Here is a 13,555-nt window from a genome sequence, read left to right as displayed (position 1 = left end):
TTGAACCTTTGTAAATGAAAATATTGCAGGAAAGATAAGAGAAGGGGCGGAATTCCAGAGGGGTAATGTTATGGGGAAGAAGGACTAGATATAGTGGAGGGTCTGCGGGACTGGACAGAAGTATCAACAAGGGAACACCAGGCCTAGCAATCACCATTCTGAGTTTGTCAATTATAGATATGCAGAGATAATCGATACAGTGTTATTAAGTCTCATTGAAATATTCAATGTCTGCTAAGGCCTAGAAATTGGTTAAGGGACATTTAATAACTGTACAGACATTTGTTAAACCAGCAGTGGTACCACCACAGAGTTGACTCCATTTAGATATCTCAAATGATCCTCTCTCACTAACTCTTTCATCCTCTTTTTGGAATTAGATTTTGATGTGAATGGTGAATATGGATATGGGGTGAGTAGAAGAGTGGTGTTCCACAACATGCCATCCAAACAAGTTCAATGGCAAGGGACAGGATTTTAATATATCTCTTCTGAGAAAGTGTTTGGAACTATTAACCCTTTCGTTATTATATTTCTGACCAAAATACACTCTTCATGAGTTTCAATTAAATTCTAAAATAATCATGAATTTAGACTAGTTTCATTAAGCAACTGTAACTTTTTACTTATCAACATATTAATGTGACATTTGGAACATAATTAAAGAAAGGGTTCTTCATCAATTCTATTGCATAACTTTTGTCTCAAAGTGATTCTAATTACAGGTAAATCTAGGTAAACTGAGCAAAAGGTAAAAATATTAAAATTTTGTTTAAACATCACCATAGAAAATGAATCATCAGCTAATATTCAATTGGGTATGCAACAAAATTTTGATATAGGAAAAATTGTGCACATCACTAGATTATCAGTTGAATTTAATGCACAGCAGAACAGGTGTACCATAAAGGTGAAATAAACTGAAATGCTGGAATCCACTACAAGTTTGACCAAACTAAAAAAATTGGTCAAAAAATTATATACGGCCCTGGTTATGGTATGGAAGTGATAAATTCCAGACCACATCGTACCCTAGGCCATGCTGACTAACATTATTTTCCTTGTATAAAAACTAAATCCACAGCAGTACCCAGTATTTGCTTCACAAATTTTCCAAACTTTGATCCCCCATTTCGTGGGCTTTCCTGGTATATACTGTTTGTTTACATTCTGCTTAACAGTTTGTTTCCACAGTGATAGCTTCAAACAAGCATACTGAAAAAAAAATAAAAGTCTAACGGTTTCGCTTCCTAAGAAAGAGTATGGATAGGTCCCCATCACCTCAGAAAAATTGCTAATAAAAACATTTTTAAAGTTTGCACTTCATTCCGATGTAAATTTGTCTTTGCTGTCGCTATCGCCGCTTCCAGTTTCTTCAGAATTGCTGCTTTCGCTTTTGGATACAGAAATATCCCATTCATTCTTGTACACCACATGCTTTTGTACCTCATTCATTCTTTTTCTCGATATCTCCATATTTTCCTTTGGAAAACCTTTAATTCAGAATCACTGCTTGATAGCATGAAACTCCTATCCATTTTCAAAGTTGAAAAAAAAATCCATGCCAAAAAAATGTGGACAAAAATCTCCCCTAATTCACTGAGTTCAGATATTACATCAAGCAATGTTGGATTTCTATACCTCCACTATTTACAAAGTGAAATCACGTATTTTCATGAATGTACTAACGAGATTTGTGCTTAAATTAATTCACATTTAAATAACAATGGGTTCTCTCAGCTGGCTATGGCCGGGTTGGTCTTATGAACCAAAAAATTTTTGGGCCAGCTATGGCTGGGTTAGCATCGAAAGGGTTAAATGCTTGCAGAGTTTCAATGACACACATCTGTCAACTGACATGGGACTCATTCTGGAAGTTTCTGTTGACATTGCTGGGTACATAATTGGGAGAAATAACCCCGTTTGGACATCTCTAATCTCTATTGTTATTGTTTGTTGTGTGTGTATGTATATATATATATATATCGCTGACATACTACGACAAAGTCTCCAAGATGCAGATAAGATAGAGATTTTTATTTATCTACGGCCTCAACATCTCATACCTTTCGCGCTTTAGTCTGCCCTCTATTATTTATCTTGTTTCTCTCCATGAAATTCAATTGAATTCAGTTTTTGTCTTAAATTCATACTTATTCATTTTCTAAGCTTCCTAAATTCATGCTACCTGTATATTCTATTCACCTAGATTTCATTGCTCTTTTAAAAATTACGATTTATGCATTGTTGTCTCTCAAATATTTAAAATCTACGATTAAGAGGCCTATCTCCTGGCTGATGGTACACCCGCCCTCCCACCCCTCCACCGGAAGTGCATTCCTCTGTCATCCTGTCATCCTCGGCTGTCTCCCGGAACCCATCTAGTGGCCTTGGCCATCCTCTCCCCAACCTTTGGGTAGCGCATTATGTTTCAGTAATGTTTGCAGGTTGTAGGTACTGTTTTGCTTATGAATTCTTCCAATTGCAAGTTTTCTTTTCAGGTACACGACACTGCTTTCCCCTTTTCCAGGCTACAGGCCCACACCCCCAACACCCATACTGTTAGGATTGGCACTCTCAACGTCGGCACGCTGAAAGGTAGATCTGGTGAAATTGTTGAGATGCTTGAACGGAGACGCGTAGATATGAGCTGCATCCAGGAAGTAAGATGGAGAGGAGGTTCTGCGAGGTTCCTCACAGGCAAAGAACACAGGTACAAGATTTTCTGGGCAGGGAACACTGACGGGGTCAGGGGCGTAGGAATACTTCTAGCGGAGAAATGGGTGGATAAGGTAATCGAGGTCGTTAGAGTAAGTGACAGAGTACTTAAGATTAGACTAGTGCTTCATCATAGATTAGCTACTGTCATCTCAGCCTATGCACCTCAACCGGGGCTACCAGATGGTCTGAAAGACCAATTCTATGACACCCTCTTGCAAACTACCTCGTCGACGAGTGACAGGGACCTTCTCTTTGTGGCTGGAGACTTCAATGGTCATGTTGGATGTCGTGCTGGAGGCTTCCATGGCATACATGGAGGCTATGGCTTCGGTTCCCGCAACGAGGCAGGAACCAGACTGCTGGAGTTCTGTGATGCAACCGATCTTATGGTCTGCAATACCAACTTCAGGAAACCTGCCAGTCACCTAGTCACCTACCGCTCCGGCAGACACTCTAGCCAAATCGACTACATCCTCGCCAGAAATAGGGAAAGAGGACGGCTTATAAATGCCAAAACCTACCCTGGCGAAGAATGTACCCCACAACATAGATTAGTAGTTAGCGACTTTGGGATCAAGGCAAAATGGGTGCACAGAATTAGACCGGCTTGGAGAAGGGTGTGGAAGCTTAAAGACCCTGCAAATGGACAGAGACTTAGAGACAAGTTACTTGAAGCATTTAACGAAATAGATGGGGATATAGCATCATACAACGTGGAAGACAATTGGAGATTTCTGCGGGACAACCTGTTGAAAGCTACCGACCAGATTTGTGGGTGGTGTAAGGTCCCCTCCTGACCCAGAGTAACGTGGTGGTGGAACAAGGAGGTAGACAGGGCTATTAGACAAAAGAAACAGGCTTGGAAGGACTGGAAGAACGGTGGTAGCAGGAAATTGTACCAATCTGCCAGAAGGGAGGCTAGGCGACAGGTTTATTTAGCCAGAGGCGAAGCAGATAAGAAAAGATTTGCCAATATTCTGCGCCGTGAGGACCAAAGATTCGAGGTATTTCGTGTTGCAAGACAGTGTAGGAGAGAGAATAGTGACGTTGTAGGAGAGAAATGTGTTCGCATGGATGATGGTACGCTTGCACTAAATGAGGATGCAAAGAAAGAGGTCTGGAGATGCCACTACGATAGATTCCTTAATAAAGAGAATGAATGGGAGGAAGAGAGCCTGCCGTATGTCGACCCAATAGAGGGACCAGCTATCCGAGTTGATAGTACCAGGGTAGATAAAGCAATTAAGAGTATGAAGACCGGGAAAGCCCCCGGCCCATCAGGAATTACTGCAGAGATGCTCAAAATATCTGGCAGTGTTGGCTATAGCCTAGTCACCCTTATTACGAACCAGGTGATACACGAAGGAGTCATACCCAATGACTGGTGTAGCAGCATCATAGTCAACTGCTACAAAGGTAAAGGTGACGCTTTAGATACAAATAATTACAGAGGCATCAAGCTGTTAGATCAGGTTATGAAAGTTACAGAGAGGGTCATAGCCCAACTAATTAGGGAGCGAATCAATTTAGATGAGATGCAGTTTGGGTTTGTGCCAGGTAAAAGCACTACTGATGCCTTATTTCTAGTGAGACAGCTGCAGGAGAAATACCTAGCTAAGAATAAACCTCTGTACCTGGCTTTCGTTGACATGGAGAAAGCCTTTGACAGGATCCCCCGATCCCTTATCTGGTGGTCAATGAGGAAACTTGGGATAGAAGAATGGTTAGTGAGAGCTGTGCGAGCCATGTACAGAGATACTGCCAGTAAGGTGAGGGTTGGAAATGAGTACAGCAATGAATTCCGGGTAGAGGTAGGGGTCCACCAAGGTTCCGTCCTCAGCCCCCTCTTATTTATCATAGTCCTCCAGGCAATCACAGAGGAGTTCAAGACAGGTTGCCCCTGGGAGCTCTTCTATGCTGATGACCTTGCCCTAATTGCTGAGTCACTATCAGAACTAGAGGAGAAGTTTCAGGTGTGGAAGCAAGGTCTAGAATTGAAGGGCCTTAGAGTCAACCTAGCTAAAACCAAAATCCTAATAAGTAGGAAGGTAGATAAAACACAAACCCCTTCAGGTAGATGGCCCTGCTCAGTATGTAGAAAAGGAGTAGGTAGTAACTCTATAAGATGTACCCGGTGCAAGCTATGGACACATAAGAGGTGCAGCAACATCAAAGGCAGGTTAACTAGGAAGTTAGTTTTTGTTTGTGGCAGATGTTCAGGTGCAATAAAGACTGTAAACAAACAGGAAACAACTTCTATCTCATTCCAGGGTGAAAAACTAGAGGTAGTCGATAGCTTCCGCTATCTGGGTGACCAAGTTAGTAGTGGGGTGGGTGCGCTGAAAGTGTAGCTGCTAGAATAAGAATAGCCTGAGCAAAGTTTAGAGAGCTCTTACCCCTGCTGGTGACAAAGGGACTCTCACTCAGAGTAAAAGGCAGACTGTATGACGCATGTGTACGAACAGCCATGCTACATGGCAGTGAAACATGGGCTGTAACTGCTGAGGACATACGTAAGCGCGCAAGGAATGAAGCCAGTATGCTCCGTTGGATGTGTAACGTCAATGTGAATACCCGTCAGAGTGTAAGTATCTTGAGAGAAAAGCTGAACATTAGAAGCATCAGTTGTGGTGTGCAAGAGAGACGATTGCGCTGGTATGGACATGTGGTGAGAATGGATGAGGATAGCTGCGTGAAAAAGTGCCACACCCTAACAGTTGAGGGAACCCGTGGAAGAGGTAGGCCCAGGAAGACCTGGGCTGAGGTGGTGAGGCAAGACCTTCGTACATTGGGCCTCACCGAGGCGATGACTACTGACCGAGACCTTTGGAAATGTGCTGTGCGTGAGAAGACCCAGCAAGCCAAGTAAGATCTTTGCCAGTGCCCCTGGACTGGCTCTTGTGCGGGTGGCACATGAGATGCACCATTTTGAGCGTGGCCGTTGCCAGTACCGCCTGACTGGCTCCCGTAGTATTTTCGAGTGAGATCGTTGCCAGTGCCCCTGGATTGGCTGGTGCGGGTGGCACATAAAAGACACCATTTCGAGCGTGGCCGTTTTCGTGCGGGTGACACGTAAAAGCACCCACTACACTCTCTGAGTGGTTGGCGTTAGGAAGGGCATCCAGCTGTAGAAACTCTGCCAAATTAGATTGGAGCCTGGTGTTGCCATCCGGTTTCACCAGTCCTCAGTCAAATCGTCCAGCCCATGCTAGCATGGAAAGTGGACGTTAAACGATGATGATGATGATGATATCAGGTCGTTAAGAGTGAAATGTCCACTTTTGAACTGAACGTCTATTTTACTTTATCTCAGCAAAAAGCAATGCAGTTAATCAAAGTATGCACCTAAATTATCAACACAATTTTGCCTTTTTACTGGTAGCTCATTTATGCTGGCACCAAAGAAATCTGGAGAGCAAGAGGTGATGAAATCACAAAAGGATGCTTTTGCATCTTATTCAGATTTCAAGGTTTTTCCTTGCAAAATGTTGTCTAGAACCTGGAATATGTGATAGTCAGTTGGTGCAAAGTCTGGTGAATATGGTAGATGACAGAGTACTTCCAAGTTCAATTCCTGTAACTCGAGTAGTTTTCTTTGTGCAACATGTGGTCAAGCATTTTCTTGCAAGGGAATTGGCCTGTCTCTGTTGACCAATCTCAGTTGTTTAATTCCAAGTTCACCCATCATTTCATCCACTTGGTTGATGTATACATCCACTGTAATGGACTCATGAAGCTGTAGTGGATGACACCAACACTGGACCACCAAACAGATGCCATTACCTATTTTTGGTGAATATTTCTTTCTGGGGTTGTGTTTTGGAACTTCTTCTCTATCCAAACACCATGCAAAACATTGTTGAAAAGAATCCATTTTTCTTGACACGTAACAATACGATGGAAAAATGGTTCACTTTTATGCCGTGAACAGCAAAGAACAGCAAGTTTCAAGACGACATGTCATTTGATGCTCGTTCAGTTCATGTGACACCCACTTGTCCAGCTTCTTTATCTTTGCCGATTTATTTCAGATGAACCAATGCAGTTGGAATTGAAACATCAAACCTTGCAGTTAACACACTCGTAGTTTGAGCTGTATCCATTTTCACTAGTTTCCAGCTCATCCTTATCCACCTTGGTCTCGGGTCTACCATGGGGCTGATTTTCAAGAGTAAAGTCACCAGACCGGAACTTCTCAAACATACAGTGCACTCATTCGCCACTTCTTCACCAAACACCTCATTGATGTTTCAAGCTGTCTGAGATAAATTGGTTCCATGACAGAACTCATATTCATAAACAACATAAATCTTTGGTCTATCCATGGGTTCACACAAATTGATTTACAAGAGAAAACTCACAACATAACCAGACACCATGAATTGCATTTCGAAAGGTGGTGATGTAACTCTTCATAACTACCAGTGCCATGGCTGAGTGGTTAAGGTAATTGGCTGCTAATCCATTGGGGTCTCCGCCCATGAGTTCAAGTCTCATCCTTGTCAATTACATTTTGCATCAGGGAGGCAGTGATAAGTGACTGACACCTTTGGCAATATACCATGCTTGAGAAGACCTATCAAGCCAAGTGAGATCATAGTTGTGGCCAATGGCAGTGTGTCATAAGTGGCACCTGTACTGGTGGCACATAAAAAGCACCCACTACACTCTTGGACTGGTCGGCGCTAGGAAGGGCGTCCAGCTGTAGGAACCATGTCAGATCAGATTGGAACCTGGTGCAGCTCCCCAGCTTGCCAGTCCTCAGTCAAACCGTCCAACCCATGCCAGCATGGAAAACAGGCATTAAATGATGAGGATAATATTTATGTACTACCCCGCTCTTTCTTGACGTTTAGGATTTTCAGCTCTACCATTAATTTTATATAAATATATGCATATTATATATATATATATATATATATATATATCTTTTGTTTTCTATTCTTAGCCACAGTATTTGGTGAAGGTGTTTATTTTGCCAAAGACATCCGTTATTCTGCACGTGATACCTATTCTACTCCTGACCATTACGGAATAAAGAAAATATACAAATGCAGTGTTCTTGTGGGAAAAATGATGCAAGGACAACATGGATTAAAAGTTTTACAGGATTCTTACAATTCTGCTGTTGATAATATTCAAAAACCCAGTATTTATGTTATTTTTCATGACTCTCAAGCATATCCTAATTACTTGATTACATTCTCTAATTATTGAATATAATTGGAATTCATAAAATACATATGATGTAAACAGAAATAAATTTAACAAAGGAAAGACAAAGAAAAAACAAAACAAAAGAAAGACACAGAAAATACAGGAAATTCTCTAATTCTAGGTGCAATCCTATGGTCTTTTCTAAGAATAAAACTATTCAAAACAATATTTTTCTATCATTCACACAATATTGTTGTCATTTTTTATCTTTTTTACTTGAGAAATAATTATTGCTAAATATTAAAATACATGAAGATGCATGGCTCAGTGGTTAAAGCATCGGGCTCACAATCATGAAGTAATGAGTTCAATTCCCAGGCCAGGCTGTGTGTTATTACATCACTGGTGCCAAGCTGTATTGGCCTTTGCCTTTCCCTTGGATAACATTGGTGGTGTGGAGAGAGGGGAGGCTGGTATGGATGGGTGACTGCTGGTCTTCCATAAACAAACCTTGCGTGGACTTGTGCCTTGGAGGAGAACTTTCTAGGTGCAATCCCATGGTCATTCATGACTGAAAGGGGTCTTTACCCTTTTGATATAAAATGCAGGCTGAAGGGGGCAAGCCAGCAGAACCATTAGCATGTTGGGCAAAATGCTTAGCAGCAATCCCTCTGGCTTTACGTTCTGAGTTCAAATTCCATCGAGGTTGACTTTGCCTTTCATCCTTTTGGGGCCTATAAAATAAGTACCAGTTGAACACTGGGGGTCAATATAATCAACTCACCCGCTCCCATGAAATTGCTGGCCTTGTTCTCTCTCTCTAATTAAAATTTGATCTTATATTATTTTTCATAATTTGCATTCTAATCATCTGCAGACACACATTTGAATATGTTTCTGTTTCATCCATTCACTAATGGCCAGGCTGTGAAGCAGAGTTATTTATTTATGGTTGTATAAAGGAACGGAAATGATACAGAGGTGTGCTCAGAGAAACACCTTACTTCGAATACCTCTTAACGACTCTATTTGGTACATCTTACCTGAAATACCTCTTAATGACTCTATTTCATCATTTCTCAAGATGAAGCGATCATCATATATATATATATATATATATATATATATATATATATATATATATATATGTATGTATATTTATATTATTCACCATGATTGATCGCTGGCCACTAAACCTTTTTTATTTTCTCTCTCTACTTATTTCTGTGTTTCTTTCTGCTGAAGAGCGTAGGCTCGAAACGTAAAAGGCTTACTCATTTCCCGAGCGTTAAACTAATACATCTGTTTGTTGCTTACACACTGTTTTTCGTCTTTTCTTTTGTTTCTTTTTTTGTAAATTCCAACTATATATATATATATATACATATATATATATATATATATATATATATATATATATATATATATATATATATATATATATATTTATATATATATATATATATACACACACACACACACACGCGCACATCTTTTTTCTATTCTTAGCCACTAAATTTGGTAAAGGTGTTATTTTGACTCATATACCTGTTAATGACTCTATATGGTACATGTTACTTCAAATACCTCTTCACAAATCTATATGGTACATCTTACCTGAAATACCTCTTAACGACTCTATATGGTACATGTTACCTCAAATACCTGTTAGCGATTCACATATTTTATTTCCTATCAAAACCAGTTTCAATATAAGAAAACAGTTTGATTGCTTAAAAGGTGACAAACCTGTAGGTAAAGAATATGGATAATTGATTTGAGTCAAGAAGGCCACTGGTATTTGTTGACACTGCAATCATGGGAAGACACATTCAACAACAAAGTTTTGAACTGTGAACAGATACAAATAAAAGTAAATAAATATTGTAAAATATTTCATCTCCTATAAACATGTCTGCCACTGTATAGACATAAGTGATGATGTTAAATGTTAAATTCAGACATGTTTGGGAATTGTTTTATGAAAGAAAAATATTTCAATAGCAACAACAATGACACATTGCTTCTTCAAGACCATTATAATGCCGTAAGATAAGATAAATTATCAAATTGGGTGTTAAATATATATATTTCTTAGACAGGTGTAAGATAGTGTCAATGAGACGGTGTGTGGGTGAGTGTATCTGAGAGAGCATCAGTCATTGTGTCTGGGACAGTTCAAGGCAAAGTAAATGAGACAGTGTGAGGTAGTGTCAATGAGACAGTGTGTGGGTGAGTGTATCTGAGAGAGCATCAGTCATTGTGTCTGGGACAGTTCAAGGCAAAGTAAATGAGACAGTGTGAGGTAGTGTCAATGAGACAGTGTGTGGGTGAGTGTATCTGAGAGAGCATCAGTCATTGCGTCTGGGACAGTTCAAGGCAATGTAAATGAGACAGTGTGTGGGTGAGTGTATCTGAGAGAGCATCAGTCATTGCGTCTGGGACAGTTCAAGGCAAAGTAAATGAGACAGTGTGAGGTAGTGTCAATGAGACAGTGTGTGGGTGAGTGTATCTGAGAGAGCATCAGTCATTGTGTCTGGGACAGTTCAAGGCAAAGTAAATGAGACAGTGTGAGGTAGTGTCAATGAGACAGTGTGTGGGTGAGTGTATCTGAGAGAGCATCAGTCATTGTGTCTGGGACAGTTCAAGGCAAAGTAAATGAGACAGTGTGAGGTAGTGTCAATGAGACAGTGTGTGGGCGAGTGTATCTGAGAGAGCATCAGTCATTGTGTCTGGGACAGTTCAAGGCAAAGTAAATGAGACAGTGTGAGGTAGTGTCAATGAGACAGTGTGTGGGTGAGTGTATCTGAGAGAGCATCAGTCATTGTGTCTGGGACAGTTCAAGGCAAAGTAAATGAGACAGTGTGAGGTAGTGTCAATGAGACAGTGTGTGGGTGAGTGTATCTGAGAGAGCATCAGTCATTGTGTCTGGGACAGTTCAAGGCAAAGTAAATGAGACAGTGTGAGGTAGTGTCAATGAGACAGTGTGTGGGTGAGTGTATCTGAGAGAGCATCAGTCATTGTGTCTGGGACAGTTCAAGGCAAAGTAAATGAGACAGTGTGAGGTAGTGTCAATGAGACAGTGTGTGGGCGAGTGTATCTGAGAGAGCATCAGTCATTGTGTCTGGGACAGTTCAAGGCAAAGTAAATGAGACAGTGTGAGGTAGTGTCAATGAGACAGTGTGTGGGTGAGTGTATCTGAGAGAGCATCAGTCATTGTGTCTGGGACAGTTCAAGGCAATGTAAATGAGACAGTGTGAGGTAGTGTCAATGAGACAGTGTGTGGGTGAGTGTATCTGAGAGAGCATCAGTCATTGTGTCTGGGACAGTTCAAGGCAAAGTAAATGAGACAGTGTGAGGTAGTGTCAATGAGACAGTGTGTGGGTGAGTGTATCTGAGAGAGCATCAGTCATTGTGTCTGGGACAGTTCAAGGCAAAGTAAATGAGACAGTGTGAGGTAGTGTCAATGAGACAGTGTGTGGGCGAGTGTACCTGAGAGAGCATCAGTCATTGTGTCTGGGACAGTTCAAGGCAAAGTAAATGAGACAGTGTGAGGTAGTGTCAATGAGACAGTGTGTGGGTGAGTGTATCTGAGAGAGCATCAGTCATTGTGTCTGGGACAGTTCAAGGCAAAGTAAATGAGACAGTGTGAGGTAGTGTCAATGAGACAGTGTGTGGGTGAGTGTATCTGAGAGAGCATCAGTCATTGTGTCTGGGACAGTTCAAGGCAAAGTAAATGAGACAGTGTGAGGTAGTGTCAATGAGACAGTGTGTGGGCGAGTGTATCTGAGAGAGCATCAGTCATTGTGTCTGGGACAGTTCAAGGCAAAGTAAATGAGACAGTGTGAGGTAGTGTCAATGAGACAGTGTGTGGGTGAGTGTATCTGAGAGAGCATCAGTCATTGTGTCTGGGACAGTTCAAGGCAATGTAAATGAGACAGTGTGAGGTAGTGTCAATGAGACAGTGTGTGGGTGAGTGTATCTGAGAGAGCATCAGTCATTGTGTCTGGGACAGTTCAAGGCAAAGTAAATGAGACAGTGTGAGGTAGTGTCAATGAGACAGTGTGTGGGTGAGTGTATCTGAGAGAGCATCAGTCATTGTGTCTGGGACAGTTCAAGGCAAAGTAAATGAGACAGTGTGAGGTAGTGTCAATGAGACAGTGTGTGGGCGAGTGTACCTGAGAGAGCATCAGTCATTGTGTCTGGGACAGTTCAAGGCAAAGTAAATGAGACAGTGTGAGGTAGTGTCAATGAGACAGTGTGTGGGTGAGTGTATCTGAGAGAGCATCAGTCATTGTGTCTGGGACAGTTCAAGGCAAAGTAAATAATGAGACAGTGTGAGGTAGTGTCAATGCGACAGTGTGTGGGTGAGTGTATCTGAGAGAGCATCAGTCATTGTGTCTGGGACAGTTCAAGGCAAAGTAAATGAGACAGTGTGAGGTAGTGTACATGAGACAGTGTGAGGTAGTGTCAATGAGACAGTGTGAGGTAGTGTATATGAGACAGGGTGTGGCAGAGTGGGAGAGTGTATCTGAGCGAGTGACAGGCATTGCATCTGGGACAGTTACTCTCTTTACTCTTTTTACTCTTTTACTTGTTTCAGTCATTTAACTGTGTCCATGCAGGATCACCGCCTTTAGTCGAGCAAATCAACCCGAAGACTTATTCTTGGTTAGCCTATTACTTATTCTATCGGTCTCTTTTGCCAAACCGCTAAGTTACATGGATGTAAGCCCACCAGCATCGATTGTCAAGCGAAGTTGGGTGGGGGGGGACAAACACAGACATACAAACATATACACACACATACATATATATATATATATATATATATATATATATATATATACATATATACGACGGGCTTCTTTCAGTTTTTGTCTAACGAACCCACTTACAAGACTTTGGTCGGCCTGAGGCTATAGTAGAAGATACTTGCCCAAGGTGCCACGCAGTGGGACTGAATCCAGAACCATGTGGTTGGTAAGCAAGCTACTTTCCACACAGCCACACCTGAGACGGTGTGAGTTAGTGTATATCAGACACTGCAGACAGTGGATGAGGATGGGCTGAAAAGTTCCCTATATTGCTATGAAGGAGTGATGCTACAGCTGTGAAATCTTGCACACATCAATTCCAACCTTTTTTATTAATAACTCTATTGTTTCTTCCCAAGTAAACTGAGATCTTTCTATTCAAAGAAAACTTCAAAGGTATCTAGTAGTGAATTGTCTTGAAAATGAATACAATTTGGCATCATGGTGTTATCAAGTCCCTGCAGAAAAGGGGTTAGCCCCCAAGGAAATTCATGCTGACATGGTTGCTACGTTAGGGGATGAGGTTTCAGCTTTACCAACAGAGCAAAAGGGGGCAGCTGAATTTAGGAGCGGAAGGGAGCGTCTTGAAGATGACCCAGAGTCTGGACGTCCTGCGAACTGCCACCATCAAGGAAAACATTGATGGATGACAGGTGATTGGCTTTAAATCAAAGAACCAATGCTATTAGCAAATCTCATGAGAGTGTTGAGAATATTCTGCACAATGAACTTGGTATGATGAAGGGTTTTGCTTCGTGGGCACCACATCTGACACCTGATCAAAAATGTGCCAAGTTGATCACATCACAGGAAAATCTGACTTTGTTTGAGGCAGATCCAGTGGGTTTCCTGGAGCATTT

The 13,555-nt window shown here is 41.4% G+C and overlaps 1 protein-coding gene across 4 annotated transcripts in view; it reads left to right on the top strand.

Moving 5' to 3' along the window:
* LOC149129307 (protein mono-ADP-ribosyltransferase PARP14-like) overlaps nt 1–8,126 on the top strand; it is a 66,615-nt gene extending 58,489 nt beyond the window's left edge. For 3 of the 4 annotated variants that reach the window (XM_089346602.1, XM_089346601.1, XM_089346603.1), the window contains one exon: nt 7,670–8,126. In XM_089346602.1, the coding sequence (XP_089202728.1) occupies nt 7,670–7,938 (269 nt within the window). In that variant the 3' untranslated portion in view covers nt 7,939–8,126. Of the gene's footprint in view, nt 1–2,501; nt 2,714–7,669 lie in introns of all 4 variants that reach the window. The other variant, XR_016240043.1, reaches the window with a different exon arrangement.
* The last annotated feature ends 5,429 nt before the right edge of the window (nt 8,127–13,555 follow it).

Source organism: Octopus bimaculoides, unplaced genomic scaffold (genome assembly GCF_046866305.1).
Source record: "Octopus bimaculoides isolate indiv1 unplaced genomic scaffold, ASM4686630v1 contig68, whole genome shotgun sequence".
In the NCBI taxonomy this organism is placed as follows: Eukaryota; Metazoa; Mollusca; class Cephalopoda; order Octopoda; family Octopodidae; genus Octopus; species Octopus bimaculoides.
This window is presented reverse-complemented; position numbering and strand designations above follow the sequence as displayed.